The following is a 14,597-nucleotide window of genomic DNA, read 5'->3' as shown; positions in this document are numbered from 1 at the left end:
AGACAATTTGAGAGTGAAATTGCTGAATTTATTTCACACATGAATTATTGAAATTTATTACACAGGGAACGATATTCTAGATAAATTTCTGCTATCTACATACATAAAATAAAACTGGATCTCCTTTTGGGAGGAAGTGATACTTGCACTGTAAAGGAGATGATATACATTTTCAGCTGAGAATTGAAATATTATGATTTTTTAAAAAAAAGAACATTAATCAACATGCATGATGTGACATAAACTTATAAAAACTATTTTTTAATTGTAATCCAAATTATAAGAGATTTGCAACTTATATAATTAAGCTTAAATGTATTTACATGTTGCTACCAGCACATAGAGTAATTGTCAGTAAGCCTACATTTGGCCAAAAAGATCTTTTGACAATGAAAAATAATAACCCATTTTAGTCTTCATCATTGCTGAAGCTATCCCCCAAAAGAATCTTTCTAATCATTTAAAAAGATAATTAATTGGAAATACATTGCACTTATAATTACTGTCTACTCTGCATGGCAAATTGTCATAATAAATACTTATAAAAATTTAGTAAAATTCTTAATTTTGCATATTTTAGCTACATATTTCTTAATTTTCATTGTATAACCATGCAAAAAAAAGAAACAAAAAGAATTGGAGAGCAAAAAAAGTAAATATAATTCATTTGGCAAATTTTCTTCATGTTTCTTTTTTTCAGATGACATCACTTTCATTTGATTAGTAATTTTTCTTCATTTTGAAAATCAGAGGACGCTTACCCTACCGGTGCACCTGGTCCATGCTCCCAGTTTTTAGTTGAGTCCGAGTTGCTCATTTACTTTTGTTACTTTGTGTGTATGATTTTAGTTACTTTATGTTCTTTGTTGTGTGTGTCTGTTTTCCATGCCTGGTCTTTGTCCCTGGATTACATTCTTTTGATTACCGCTATTACCTTGGTTCCCTCGATTACTCTTTCAGTAAAGTTACTTATTTTTAAGCAGTCATGGGCAAAATAGGAGAGATGTTTGGACATGACATAATGATAAAATGAAAACTTTTTTTTACATTAAGTGACACACGATTTAAATTCAGAAACAAATGATAAATTTTGGGCCATTTTAAAGGGTAAATAAATGACACTCATTCTTTTTCAAAGCTTGATAAATTTGTTTTAAGGGGTGCATTTACCTTAGGAAATAGTGAATTGTGAACACTAAATTATGATTATTTTATGTAAAATTTGCATGTAAATTTCCTTCATTTTTAGCACCTTTAATTTTCAGGTCCCTTAAAACCAGAGGATATCTAGGGTGTCTATTTTACAGTTTCTTGTTTCATAACAATGCCTCCTGTTTGAAGGTTAAAGCTTATGTAGAGCTCACAAGGTACAAATGTACTATGGTTATTAGCACATTTTTTATAGTCTCTGTCTCTTAATCAGATTATCAAGGGCATTTCATAAACAGTTTTATTATTTTTGAATGTGAAAAAATCAATTGATGGACTGCCATTGAACTGGGTACATATGCCCTTTGATTTTCACCACCTATTATTTAGTCCCTTCCTACCAAGAGGTATAATAAATTTTTAGCACCTACCAAGAGGTATAATAAATTTTTAGCACCTCTTATATATGTAATCCCCATTTAAGAGAGATGTAATACATTGATTTTACTGTCTTTTTATTATGCATGGCATGTGTATTATCTTCATAAGTATTATTTCAGGAAGACTCCGCTTTCAGAGACTTTACAATTGCTCTAAATGCAACTTAGTACACATGTATATATGATGCCTTTAAATTCATTTTTGGTAATATTTACATAGTTTTAATTGTGCATTCAGACCAATTTGGATGGAGGCTACCAATTGGTCTTCAATGAACAATGAAGAAACCCACACACCATTAGTATGCATTGACTGGAACCACGTGGCCTTTCTAATGTTACATAGAGAGGAATGCAGAAATATCTTTGTAGTTCCAATTGAAAGTGTATTATTTATTTTTATATAGTTTGTAGATTTGTTCTGTCAGTGCATGAGTGAACTCACCAAAATTGTTTGCAATACTTTACAATGCAACCATAAACCTGACTGGCATTTTTTTTAAAAAGAGAAACAGTATGTCTAGAATTTCTATGATAAAGAGGATGAAAAACACCAGTGACCGCATTTCGTTTGTTTTGACATATCATTTTCACAACCTTACAATTAGAAAAATTTGAATTGCAACTTCAAATCCATAGCTTTCAGAGAAGAATTCATATCATCGATATTCCATGATTTGCATTCTATTACTACATCTAGTAAGTAATTCTAAAAGCAAACCTTGTTACAAGCTCTTTCAAAAATGCTGCAACACATACACACTTTCCTACCAGCTACAAGGGCACAACACATTGTAAGTGCTTCCACTGTTTAACATTTTGGTGTACTTGGGAAATTCATGAGGTTGTCTGGTCACCAAATTTTTTGATTTGAAAAAATTATTCACCTATACATAAAAATCTTTATCTTGAACTTGGCACCTTTTCCCAACAAAGTTCAACATCTCTCTTGGAAGCAAAGTCATTTCATTATCTTTTGTCTGGGTTAGCAGCAGTCTTAATTTAGAACCCATGTCTTCAAGGAAATTGTGTAAAATTTGGTATGCAGCCCTAGCTAGCATGAGAGGTATCTGCAACTTTAGCTTTTGTCACAAGTCACCATGTCTAATTAAGGAGGTAGACCTAGGGTAGGGGACATAACTATTGAAATCAATGATATGTTTGAATCATATTCAATTCACCAAAGCCTGTTAAGCTTTCATTTGAATCAGAATGAAATCAATCCATGTTTCTTTGATGCTTACATGAGATTGATGTAAATTGCTGAATGCAAATGTGCCAATGATTTTTAAGGGTTGTGTCCCTTACCCTAGGTCTACCTCCTTAAATTATTTCTCAGACTTAATTGTAGAAAGAAACCATATTTTAAATAATGGCCTGTATAAGAACTTACAGTTTTCTTGCTCTTAAATACAGCTTGTTAATAGTTGAAACTTTCATTGATTTGTCTTGTTGGGTTTTTTTCTTTTGTAGTTCATGCAAAAGAATTCTAATGTATCATTTATAATGCTTCTCAAAAGAAATCTGACATTCAAATCCAATTTCATGCTTCAGAACTCTTTCATGTTATGTTAAACTTTAGATGCTTTTAAGGCAATTGGTTCCTGTAGTTTCAAGGATTTTGATACAATAAATCTCTAATTCTGTGAATATAAATCAACACAAAAAATCTGAAGAAGTTACTTGCAGAAATGGATTCAGTTTTTATCATGAAATTATTCTGCAACTTGGTTGAATAAGCTCCTAATACAGGCTATTGAAACCAAAACTCTTGGGAAATGATGTAAAAACTATACTCTCAAGATTTCTTTTGCTTATTAAATTTGTTTGAAGGCTTGGCAGTGCTTGATGAAGAATATTGTATTACTTCTGTGCTTTGTTTGTCGTTCAACTTTTCTAATCTTAAGGACATGGTGCAGTTTGGGCCATATTTGATCCTTAGTATACAAAAAATATACCTTTGAAGAAATGACTATAATGCTGTGTACATAGTTAGTTGAATGGTCTGAATATTTAATGTGACTTTAAATTTTTCATTAATTTTAAATTTTATTGCAGATCAAAATGTGCAATAATACTACAAAATCAGGGGAAAAAAATTAATGCTTATGCCAAAGAATACTGTATAACTTTTTTCTTCTACCAAAGCATCACTGTTTACATCAGCTAACTTTGGAACATCATGCGTCAATTGAAGTATAAAAATATGCTAATTTATTTGATCAATCCAGTTAATTTTTTTATTTAACCTTTTAATAACAGAAAAAAAAATTCAATATCAAATTTTCAATTCGCATTTATACAGGGGACCAAATATAAACCAATTCATACAATGTCCTTTGGCAGACTTTATATGGCTGTCTCTTAATGGAAATTTAAGGTACAAAAAGCAAATAATTGCCTGTCTGTCTGTCTGTATTTTCATGTTGTACAGTAACTCAAAGCCGTGACTTTGAGGGATTTTAATACCACATTTTTTATTAAAATGTTGTCTATGGGATTAAGCTTAAAGCTTGTTCCTTTCATTATTTCAGAACAGCTGTTTATTGACATGACTTGAATGATTCTTTCTTGCTTATAAACTGTTGACTTAATAACTAAAAATAATATGTGATATTACAATTAATTATATTCAATATTGTCTTGCTAACACCCACTCATCATATTTATACTATTTGAGGAATAATTATATCTCACAGTCAGTGGGTGTTGTTATTAGCAATATTATAAATTTTAGACCTATAAGTATTGAAACTTACACAATGAACAAATAAGAGATTATACAAGTAATATTTCTGAAATTGTCATTGACCTTGGGTGATTCCACATGAAGACATTTTTGTATCTTTTATGCAACCGACTGTTAATGTGTCTGTCCTTGTGTCAAAGCATATTGTTGCCTTGATAATGAAACCAATTTTCAACTAATTTTTCTCAAACTTTTCTGAATGGTTGGTTGCTTTTAAAGCGTAGATGTCATTGCATTCTAGGTTTTCACTGAAATCGTTTACAGGGCTTTTTTTTGGAGGGAGTGGATTGGTTTATGCTTGTTATTTGAATAGTGCCTCTATTTTTTTTATTCTTGACCGATTTCCTCCGAACTTTAGTTGGTCGCTATAAAAGCCTAGACATACTGATTTTCACCCGAATCAGTCATTCGGAACCACTGTTTTGGTAGGGATACTTAATCAATAAGGCTTGTTGTATGAGTAGGACCTCCATTTTTGAAGTATTTCCTTCAAACTGCCTTTGATAATTTTGTAGCTTTTTAAGCTTGGATGAGATTGATTTGCACAGAAATTGATCAAGTAGGATCACATTTTTGGGAGGGGACTTAGGTTTGGCATTGGATAACACATTCAGTTCTTTACTGCTTTATTCTGGTTTAAATGATTTCCCCTTTACATATTTTCATCAAACTTGGTAGTTAATGGTAAGAAAATTCTCTGATAGGAATGATTTAGACATTTTTTAGTTAGTCATACATGTACATATTATAAGTATGCTTACTAAACTCTTTTGTTGCCGATTTTTCATGCTGTCCACACATTGTTCCCAGCTGTAGAATGTAACCTTTTGCAACTGTTTATTGCGATTGTTAATATTATCAATGTAACTTTACCACTTAAAGCTGGTAGGTTGTATTGTTAGCATCTCTGGATTCCGCATTGATTGTCCAGAGAACAGAAACAACCTATTTGATGATTTGTAACTGAAGTATATTCACCATCAAAATAATAATATAATAATATAAATTCATCATCAAAACTGGTTTTAGTAGATCTTAATTGTTTATTTTTTCATTGTTTTGAAAGGAAGTTGGCTGTGAATATCACCACAGAATAAGAATGTGATTTTTTTTAGCTGTAAAGAAGTTTTGTTAAGAAATACATTTATCAGCAACTTTATTCAATTTTGCATTATTCCTACTACCTGACAATTTCTTATCTCAGGGTAATGATGTGATACTAAAAAGATGTCGCCAATTTCCATTGACAAAGTTGCCTAACATTGACTGTGATGTTGTCAATAAAAATAATAAAACTGTGAAGGTACTTTAATTCGTGTATACCAATTTTTGTGGATCAGGGAAGATACATAAATTCATGGATTATTGAATTCGCAGTTTTGAGGTTTCCAGTATACACATCGATGGAAATCTCCTTTTTGTTGGGAACTGAATTTTGTGGTCTGGCTCACCCACGAAAACCACGAAAATTGGTGCCCACGAACAATAGTACTTTCACAGTATCAGTTTTGAAGGTCTCGACAGAAGATCCCTTCTTGCCCTGTTGGACTCACTATTATATTTCCTTTCTCATCTTCAAAGCTGCTGTTATTCCTTATGTATGGAAAAAGTGAAACAATACCTTACTCTTCAAGCAGTTGACGAAAGTATTTCTGCAATCTTGGAATTTGAAATTCAGATGTGGTAATTGTAGAGTTACATACATATAAGAACAATTGGTGTGCTAAATAGTCTTACTATGTTACCCATTTTCAATGATTCCAAATACTGTACATAATGAGAAACTTCACAATCTTTCAATTGTTTTTAGACCATGATTAAAAATTGATTGGTTTGAAAGAAACAAGTATTTACTGTTTAGTATTCCTAATTTATGTTACAATGGACAAGTTACATGTAGGCTTAATATTTAAGTATATCTCTGCCTAAGAATCAGGCACAGTGTATATAGGGCGTGGCACATGAAGAAATTAACTCAAACTTTTATTGCATTATCCAAGTACATGTGTAATGAAGAAATTAACTCAAACTTTTATTGCATTATCCAGGTACATGTGTATTTATACCTTTTAATCTCAAGGAGCAACAATCCTAGTGCTTGAAAAGTTTGACTTTTTAAGATAATGATATGTCAAATTTAATTGAAATGCACTATGGAAAAATGGCAGAAAATATTCTTGCACTGTTTCCCTATGTAAGTGGTAAAAAATGGATATGTCACAGATGCATCAGGGTAAATTTAAAAAGCATTTATGTACTGAATATATTTGAGGCAAAAAAGATCAAATTGAGAAAAATGATGTGCCACCCATTGCCTGATTCTTACACAGAATGGTATTTAAGTTAGTTCTGTCACATTTCTTGTTTGATCAATTTGTATAATTGCAACATAACGAGTGCTAGTGATCAAATTAGAAGTGTCAAAGCTTTGTTCATAATTCAATAGGATGCTATTTCTTGAATTTCTGATATGAATGAACAGTACTGCTCAATTTTAATTGATCAATTCTGCAATAAATCTGTATTTAAGCAGATACTGGAAAAAATTGAGAAGGTTTTTGAATTTTATTAATACATCCAAATGTTTTGTGTTCTCTCAGGGCTTTGATATTTTCTGTGGGTATTTTACTATATAACTTACTCAGTTGCTCGAGATTGATGGTATTGAAACAGAAAAGAGTAGTGAAAGAGTAATAAAACGAATCAAGAATCAAGAATCAAGATTATAGCGGAAATCAAAAGAATGTAATCCAGGGACAAAGACCAGACATGGAAAACAGGCATATACAACAAAGAACATGAAGTAACTAAAAGCATACATACAAAGTTACAAAAGCAAATAAGCAACATGGCATCTACTGAAAACTGGGGGTATGGACCAGGTGCACTGGTAGGGGAAGTGTCGTCTGCTGCTCTAGAAACACCCTCTGAGTTGCTCACAAAAAGTCAAGTCCAGGGTAGATGAAAGAGGAAAGGATGAAAACAAGGTCATAGGGATTAGCATCAGTCACATCCTATATATGAAGAGGTCGGAAACATGAATGCTTCAAAATCATTCTGTTGGAAATGACGTTGTTTGACCTTTTATTGGCAGCTTGCAGAAATGAAAGTAGCTGGGTGATGCACCACCAAAGAGGTTGTAATTGAGTTCCAGAATTTTTTTTTTCAAAAACATTTTACATTGAATTAATTGGGATAACAATCTAGACTTAAATGATACTTGAGCCAAATAGCTATGAAGTGGTTATGGTAGGCACCAAAAAAGGGGAGATAGGGTAGCAGGAAACAGACATATTTTTGTTTTTGCCTAACTCACACCGTCTCTAACAGGCAAAGCCTAAAATAATATTAACCTTTTAAAAATAAAGCTTGCAGATATCCTGAAAATGGGGGCACAGTTGCGCCCTAGTGATTTTAAAGAGTAATCAAGGGAACCAAGATTCTAGGAAAAATCAAAATAATGTAATTCAGAGACAAAGACCAGACATGGAAAACAGACAAACACAACAAAGAACATAAAATAACCAAAATATAACGGACAAAGCAATTAAAGTAAATGTGAGCAGCTCAGCTTTTTATGGTTTAATGTTTTTGTTTAAATTAACTTAACTTTTTCGGCATATTAAAATGGCATGAAGTTGCTGGATGCCCTCATATTGAAAAAAATGATTTATTTCCCTTAAAAGGCTAAAAATGACATTTTTACAGTTCTTAGCCTAAATCTTGAAAACTATAAAAGATAGAAAGAAACTTTCAATTGAAGAAATGATCCTTAAGACAAAGCCTGACAGTCTCCATGGTTTGAAGTTATAAGAGGACTCCTTGGTTGAGTAATTGTCCTCGAAAGGCAAAAAATGAACTTGGTGAGCGATTCATGGGAGCCTCTGGTTTCTGTAAACTTTGATCAAAGTTTATAGGGAGTCTAAAACATGAATGGCTCAAAATTGATTAATATAATTTGGAAGTTATTGTTTGAACTTTTAACCTTTTAGCTGAGTAGGTTTCTAGGAAGTCTTATATATTCCTGTTAGTTAACATCACCCATGACAACACAGCATGTGATTATTTGATTATAAACAGCTCCATCCCTCATTGGAAAAGTCTAAAATTATATTATATTCACTGATACCTGAATAGGGAGTTTTCCATATTTCTGTTTTTTCCAATTTACTTCATAAGTTTTAGCTGACAATGCTGTTATTTGGAAATTAAGTGTGCATATGACAGTTTAAGGATGCAATTTATAATCTTGTGACAGATTTCCAGTAAATTGATTAATCATGTCTGTCTTTTGGTTTAAGTAATGGGAAAATAATGGACGGAGATTGGAATCTGAAATTGAAGATACTATACATTGGCCGTTCTTGTTTTTATGCGGCAAAATTAAATTGATATCAACGTTGATTCGCTTCTAATGTGCAGTTATAAACACTTTACTGTAATAGGCATTGCATTAATGCATTAAGTTACCCTGATTTTGCATATCTATTCTGTAGAAAGTTCATTATTTCAAGAACTTCTTGTGGAAGAAACTGACATGAGTGTCGGGTTACCGCTGATATGTATTCATCTTTGTTCTTTCAATGTTATCTCTGTCAAATCCTGTTTGAATAATACCTAAAATCAATAAACCAGATATTTTTTATATTTATTTATTCTAAGAACATTTTGTAAACTGATTATGTCAATTTGATGGGCTGAATTTGTATTTTGCATCTGAACAGTATGCAAATTTGATTTTGAATTTTAATCCGACTTGGATTTTTTTTCAATCTGATCCAACTCTTCAAACTGTGACACAAGGCTTTTTAGTTTAAATAAGATTAAGGTTAAATGAAAAGCAGTGTTTTGACTGTTGATTGTTTTTCGTTACAACAAATTCTGATTTTCATAGATTTAGTGTTTAGGTGAAGAGAGTTGAGGGCTATATTTTAGGTGATGTTGTACGGAATGATAGAATTCAGGCATCGATAGCTGTTCACCCTCCCACATTAAGGGGGAGACTCACACAAAATTAATGAAAAATTTAGAATCTCCCAAATAAGTAAGATTTTTGGAAGGTTTTTATGTTAAAGTTACAATATTTTCTGTGAATGTAATTTTACATAAACTGCTCTACAGATTTAATTAAAATTTTGTAGGACATATGCCTCGCTGTAGCAATCTTGTTACTTTCATATTTAATTTCTATGCAAACTTGGAAATTTGAAACAAATATTTTCACTGCTACTTTATGTAAATGATTTTCTCATTTGAATATGAGTTGCAATCATCTTGTGTCCCTCTGTCCATTACACTATTCTGTAACAAATTTCTCGGCTTCTGTTGGCAGGAATGCTTAGATGTTGTTTTTGCATTATGACTCGTTTGACAGAAATGGTTGAAAAGAGGTACTCTTAGCACAATTAAGGGTGCAACATCTAGATCGAACTGCCAGGATTTATCATTCTTTATGTAAAAAACGGAGAAACTTTGTTAATTGCATTGTTCATCAGTTCATCACCTGTCAGTCAGTAATTGATCATCAGTAATAGTTTATCACCAATCCGTCAGTAGTCGATCACCAGTTCATCACTTGTCAGTCAGTAATTGATAATCAATATCAGTTCATCACCAATCCATCAGTAATTTATCACCAGTTCATCCCCTGTCAGTCAGTAATTGATCATCAGTATCAGGTCGTCAGTAATTGATCATCAGTTCATCACCAGTCAGTTAGTGATTGATCACCAGTCCATCACTAGTTGATTAGTAATTGATCATCAATTTATCATAAATCAGTCAGTGATTGATCATCGACACATCAGGTGTCAGTAAGTAATTGATCATCACTTATCAATCAGCCATTGATCAAGCTGCATCAGTTTATGGATTGTATAATTGGTGTCCATTACTGAATGACACCAGGAAAGGCAATTTATAAAATAGGATACATTTAATACAATAGTCTAGACATCATAAACTGTCATCAGTTTCTTAACATGTATATCCCTTAAGATTTTCATTGGTCATTAAAAGTAACGATTTTAAGTACCCTAAAAAAACTCATTCATGTGGTCTTTAGCTGCATTCCACTTGATAGCAAGGATATCTTTTTTTGCCAATTTAATGATCCTGTGCAAGGATTATGTAACATTTCTGTCTATCGCTTCAATCAGTAGAATTCCTGAAGGGTAATTTATTTGAAATTATAAAGAGACTTAAGGCTAAAGCAGTAGTGGTTTTTTGTTACTGTGAAAGATGATACTAATTTTTATGGATTAGGAAAGAAACATAAGTTCGTGGATTCTTGAATTCGTGGTTTTGTCCTTTTCGTTGGGAACCAAATTTGGTGGTTTGGCCTTCCCACAAAAACCATGAAAATTGGTACCCCACAAACAATAGTACTTTAACTGTAACTACTGTGTATATGGTTACTATGAAGTCAGAGTGATATTCATTATTTAAAAGTTAAGGGACTACAATAATTCAAAATAGGGTTACTAAACAATGCCTTTTGTTTTAAAGACTTTTTGGATGTGGAAAATGGGACCATTCACTCACAAAACAAAAGTCCAAAGGATTTTAATGTCAGATTTATATAGTGGATAGTAAAAGAATGTTCTGCTCGAATCCTGAGTGTAAAACAATATTTTTTCTCCAAATATGAGCAGAGGTTGACATTTAGTTTCAAGAGATGAATGTCCTAGACTTTCCAAAGTTTCAAATCAATAGTCCACTTGAGGAAAATTAAAAGTCCTCCATGAAGTTTCAGTGAGAAAGGTTGTAGTCTAGTACTTATATAAATAAATTTCAAAGGTCCTGTGTTGGAAAATCAGGGTCCCTTTACCAGTATTTTGAAACTTGCTTAGTTTTGAAGAATTTCCCTCTGCTACTCCAATATTCCAAAATCATCTATCAGCAACTGTCAGAATTTGTTTTCAATCTGTGTCCTTTTGAAGAAAAAAATTTCCTGAGTAGCATCTAATGATTGGTCGTTCGTTTTCATGATTTTAATAAAGGTATCAATCAATGTATTTGATCAAGTTATCCCAAGAGCCATATTTTAATGTGGGATTTATGTATCATAGCCGTTATTAGTTTCGTTGATGTGTTTACTGACATTAGTTTCCCTGACTAATATTCAGCTGCTGCTAATAAAAATTTTTCCACTGAAATATCATATTTCTGTCACAGAGCAAACGCTAATTTGCTATTCGTTCAATTAACGCATTGTCCTTTGTTAGGGATTTAAGCACCTATACTGGAGGACAAGAAACCACTCTAACATGTATTGGTTGTTAGGCCAGAAAAAATAGTATTTCTGTTTCCTGCTACCCTACCTATTCTAGTTTTTTGTGCCTGTACCCCTAAACGTTTTATGGCGCTCAAGCACCGTTAAAGTATAGATCCCCATTAACTCAACGTAAAATGTTCTTGAAAAATATAATAATTTCCCTACCTTCCTACCCTATTGTTTTCTTGCTTGTAGCAGGGCACAAGACTATTATCCGTATTTTTTTGCCTTAGAGATTTCAAGATTCAAATGCCCCTTTATTATTAAAATAGCATTCTTATAAATATTATTGAGCACTTTTCGTATTCCTACTAAATGTGAAAAAATCAGATCTATTTGATAAACCCATTTTTAAAAATGACTTAATTTAATCTGCAAAATCAAGGAAGTCAGGCATATCTGGGCAATTTCATGCAAAGTCAAGCAAATCATTTAAGGGAAGTCAGGCAATATCAGGCAAAGTCAAGAGAAGTCATGTATATTAGGCAATATCAAACAAAGTAAAGCAAATCAAGTTATGAGACAAAGTCAAGCAAGTCCAAGTCAGGACCATTGTAGTTGTTCCCAACTTTCCAGATTTGTCCTTGATATTGCCAATTGTTATAATATGGATTTTCCTTTTTTGACTATTCCTTTTGACAACCTTTCTTGTAGAGTTTATCAGTTCAGTATTTCTGTTATTACCCTTTATTCATAACAGGAAGTATATTCATTTTATGTACAACAACTTTTTAAGACTCATACTTGACTTGTAGCCATTTAAAATCAAGGTCATTTGACCATACTTGCTATAAAAATCTTGTTTATAAGATATATTGGTCATAAGCTTTGCCTACAAGTTGACATTCAGGAAATAAACTCCTAAGACATATTTTTAAATTGAACATTGCTCACCAGTGGATCTTCGGAAAACATTTCCCAAGTCATCGCAGCTCTTTCAAGTTCTGAAACCAAAGACTCAATAGCTACTTTACTCAATAACGAGTATAATGAAATGATTGATAGTTGCTTCTGTCACGTAGCGCTGAATTTCTTTACAACTCTGAGAGGGGTAACAGCATGTTTTTCTTTTATGTAGGGAAATAGATCTTAGCAATACGCTTCGATTTTGCATTTATATAGTTAAGAGCCTAAAGGAAGTTATTAGTTATTGGTCAGGGAGTTTAACTGCTTATGGAAGCAAGATATAAACTTTGGTTACAATTGAAATAATTCTATTCGACGAAGATAATAGGTTCCAGGGAATATTTTTTTTTTGCCAGTTGGTATTGATTTTACTTTTGGAAATGGTTGACAAGTTTTCTCCTCAATTTCTATGATTTACTACTTTGTTTGTGATTGATATCTTTTTGGGTAATGGCATTAAGTTCAAGTTATGGGATACCGATTTGTTGTAAAATGAGCAACGTTTACTAAATTGATTGACATGTAAGAGACATACAAAATTGGCAGAAGATTGAAAGAATTGATGATATACTTTGGATAAAATGGGTAAGTCTACTTTTTCTTCTTTTTGAATCATCAATCTTATGCATGATTGAAGTAAAGGATCACATCAAAGGAGGTTTAGTCTATCAATTGATGTATTATTGACATTTGTAAATTGTTTTCAAATGCAGTTTTTGTTTTGTTTTGTTTTTTTTTTTGTTCAAGTGTTTTTCAATTTTCAAGATCTTAGCATGTTTACTTAACTCAGTAATGTGATAGTCTTTGTTGTGGATTAGGAAGAGCTGGGATTAAACCCATCATTTTTGGTGATAGAAAAAAGTCCTACTCAAATTTTTTTTCAAATTTAAGAAGTTTTCATTTATTAAAATCAGCATGTCTTAATTCTTGTACTCAGTTTTTGAAGTTATTGCCCTTACTTTGTGCTCAATGGATTTATAATGTTTTGAGATAACTTGACACTTACGACTTTTTGTGAAATCGACCCCTGCTGGCCCAGTTATACCAAAGACTTTAGAACTGGTAGTTGTTGTTTCGGTGTGCTAGGATGAAGTAAATATTACTGGTATATCAGCTTAATATTCACCCTTAAATAACAGTCTATTTTCACTACACTAAGACATGACTTGGTAAGTAAAAACAAGAAAATATTCTCATATTTTATGCACAAAAAATTGAATGATCTGTAGACAAAGTAGTTCATTCCTATAGTAAGTACATGTATTTAAGTTAAATTGTAGATTCTCCATTCCAACTCAGTTATTAAAATGCAAATGACTTCTTTACCTTTGGGGAGTGGTTAAATTTCTGGAAGAGGTTTCCACCATTTTTCATTTTCTAAAGTTTTCTACAGATTTCATGGGAGAAACTGATCTCTGTCTGCATATTTATCCACTCTCTATGGTAAAGTTAAGGTACGCTAAAGCCTGGATGTTGAAAATCCTAATAATTAACCATCTCAATTGGAGATATAATTATATAGCTTATTAATTAACAAATTTAGTTAAAAAAAATTAAAATTAAAAAAATTTAATGGTCTACATGGATTTCCTCCATCTAGCTTAGGTGAATGAAAATGAAAAAATGGAGTTTTATTCCAGTTGCTTTTCATGAATTAATTCAAATTATTATATAGATAGCAGTGTTTTATATAATGTTCCCAGTGAAATAAATTTCAATAATTCACACTGAAATAAATTCGATAATTTCACCCTCGGACTTTCTCCCGCCAAAACGTCACAATTTTGAAATCAATCCGCTATTCACAAAATTTAAAATTTATGTTGAAAAGAGCAACGAATAATCGAGGAAATCTATATAATAAATAGGATAATCAATTGGTTATCGTGAATAACCAAAATATGATCTCGTGACAAGTTCCGCACGCTCATTAAATCTATGCATTTTTTTGGCACTCCTGATCATATTTTGGTGTTATTCACTCCTTCCAATTAATTATCTTATTAGTATATTCATGCAGTTAACTGACAAAGGAATTATTGGGCCCAATGTGATGGTAAAGGCAGTGCAATGCATC

General features: G+C 32.0%; 1 protein-coding gene across 2 annotated transcripts in view; it reads left to right on the top strand.

The window, feature by feature from the left end:
• The window catches only part of LOC148619999 (paladin-like), a 98,606-nt gene that overhangs the window by 22,077 nt on the left and 61,932 nt on the right, over positions 1-14,597 (top strand). The window contains exon 1 of one of the 2 annotated variants that reach the window (XM_088580504.1): positions 12,891-13,105. The exons of the other annotated variant lie outside the window; for it this stretch is intronic. Coding sequence (XP_088436630.1) covers positions 13,102-13,105 — 4 coding nt within the window. The 5' untranslated portion in view covers positions 12,891-13,101. Of the gene's footprint in view, positions 1-12,890; positions 13,106-14,597 lie in introns of those variants that run through there. 2 annotated transcript variants of the gene reach the window in all.

The sequence above is a fragment of the Perna viridis genome, chromosome 4 (assembly GCF_037379345.1).
Source record: "Perna viridis isolate PV_CMFRI_1.1 ecotype Kerala chromosome 4, ASM3737934v1, whole genome shotgun sequence".
Taxonomy (NCBI): Eukaryota; Metazoa; Mollusca; class Bivalvia; order Mytilida; family Mytilidae; genus Perna; species Perna viridis.
The sequence above is the reverse complement of the archived record's forward strand: the minus strand, read 5'-3'. Positions and strand labels throughout refer to the sequence as shown.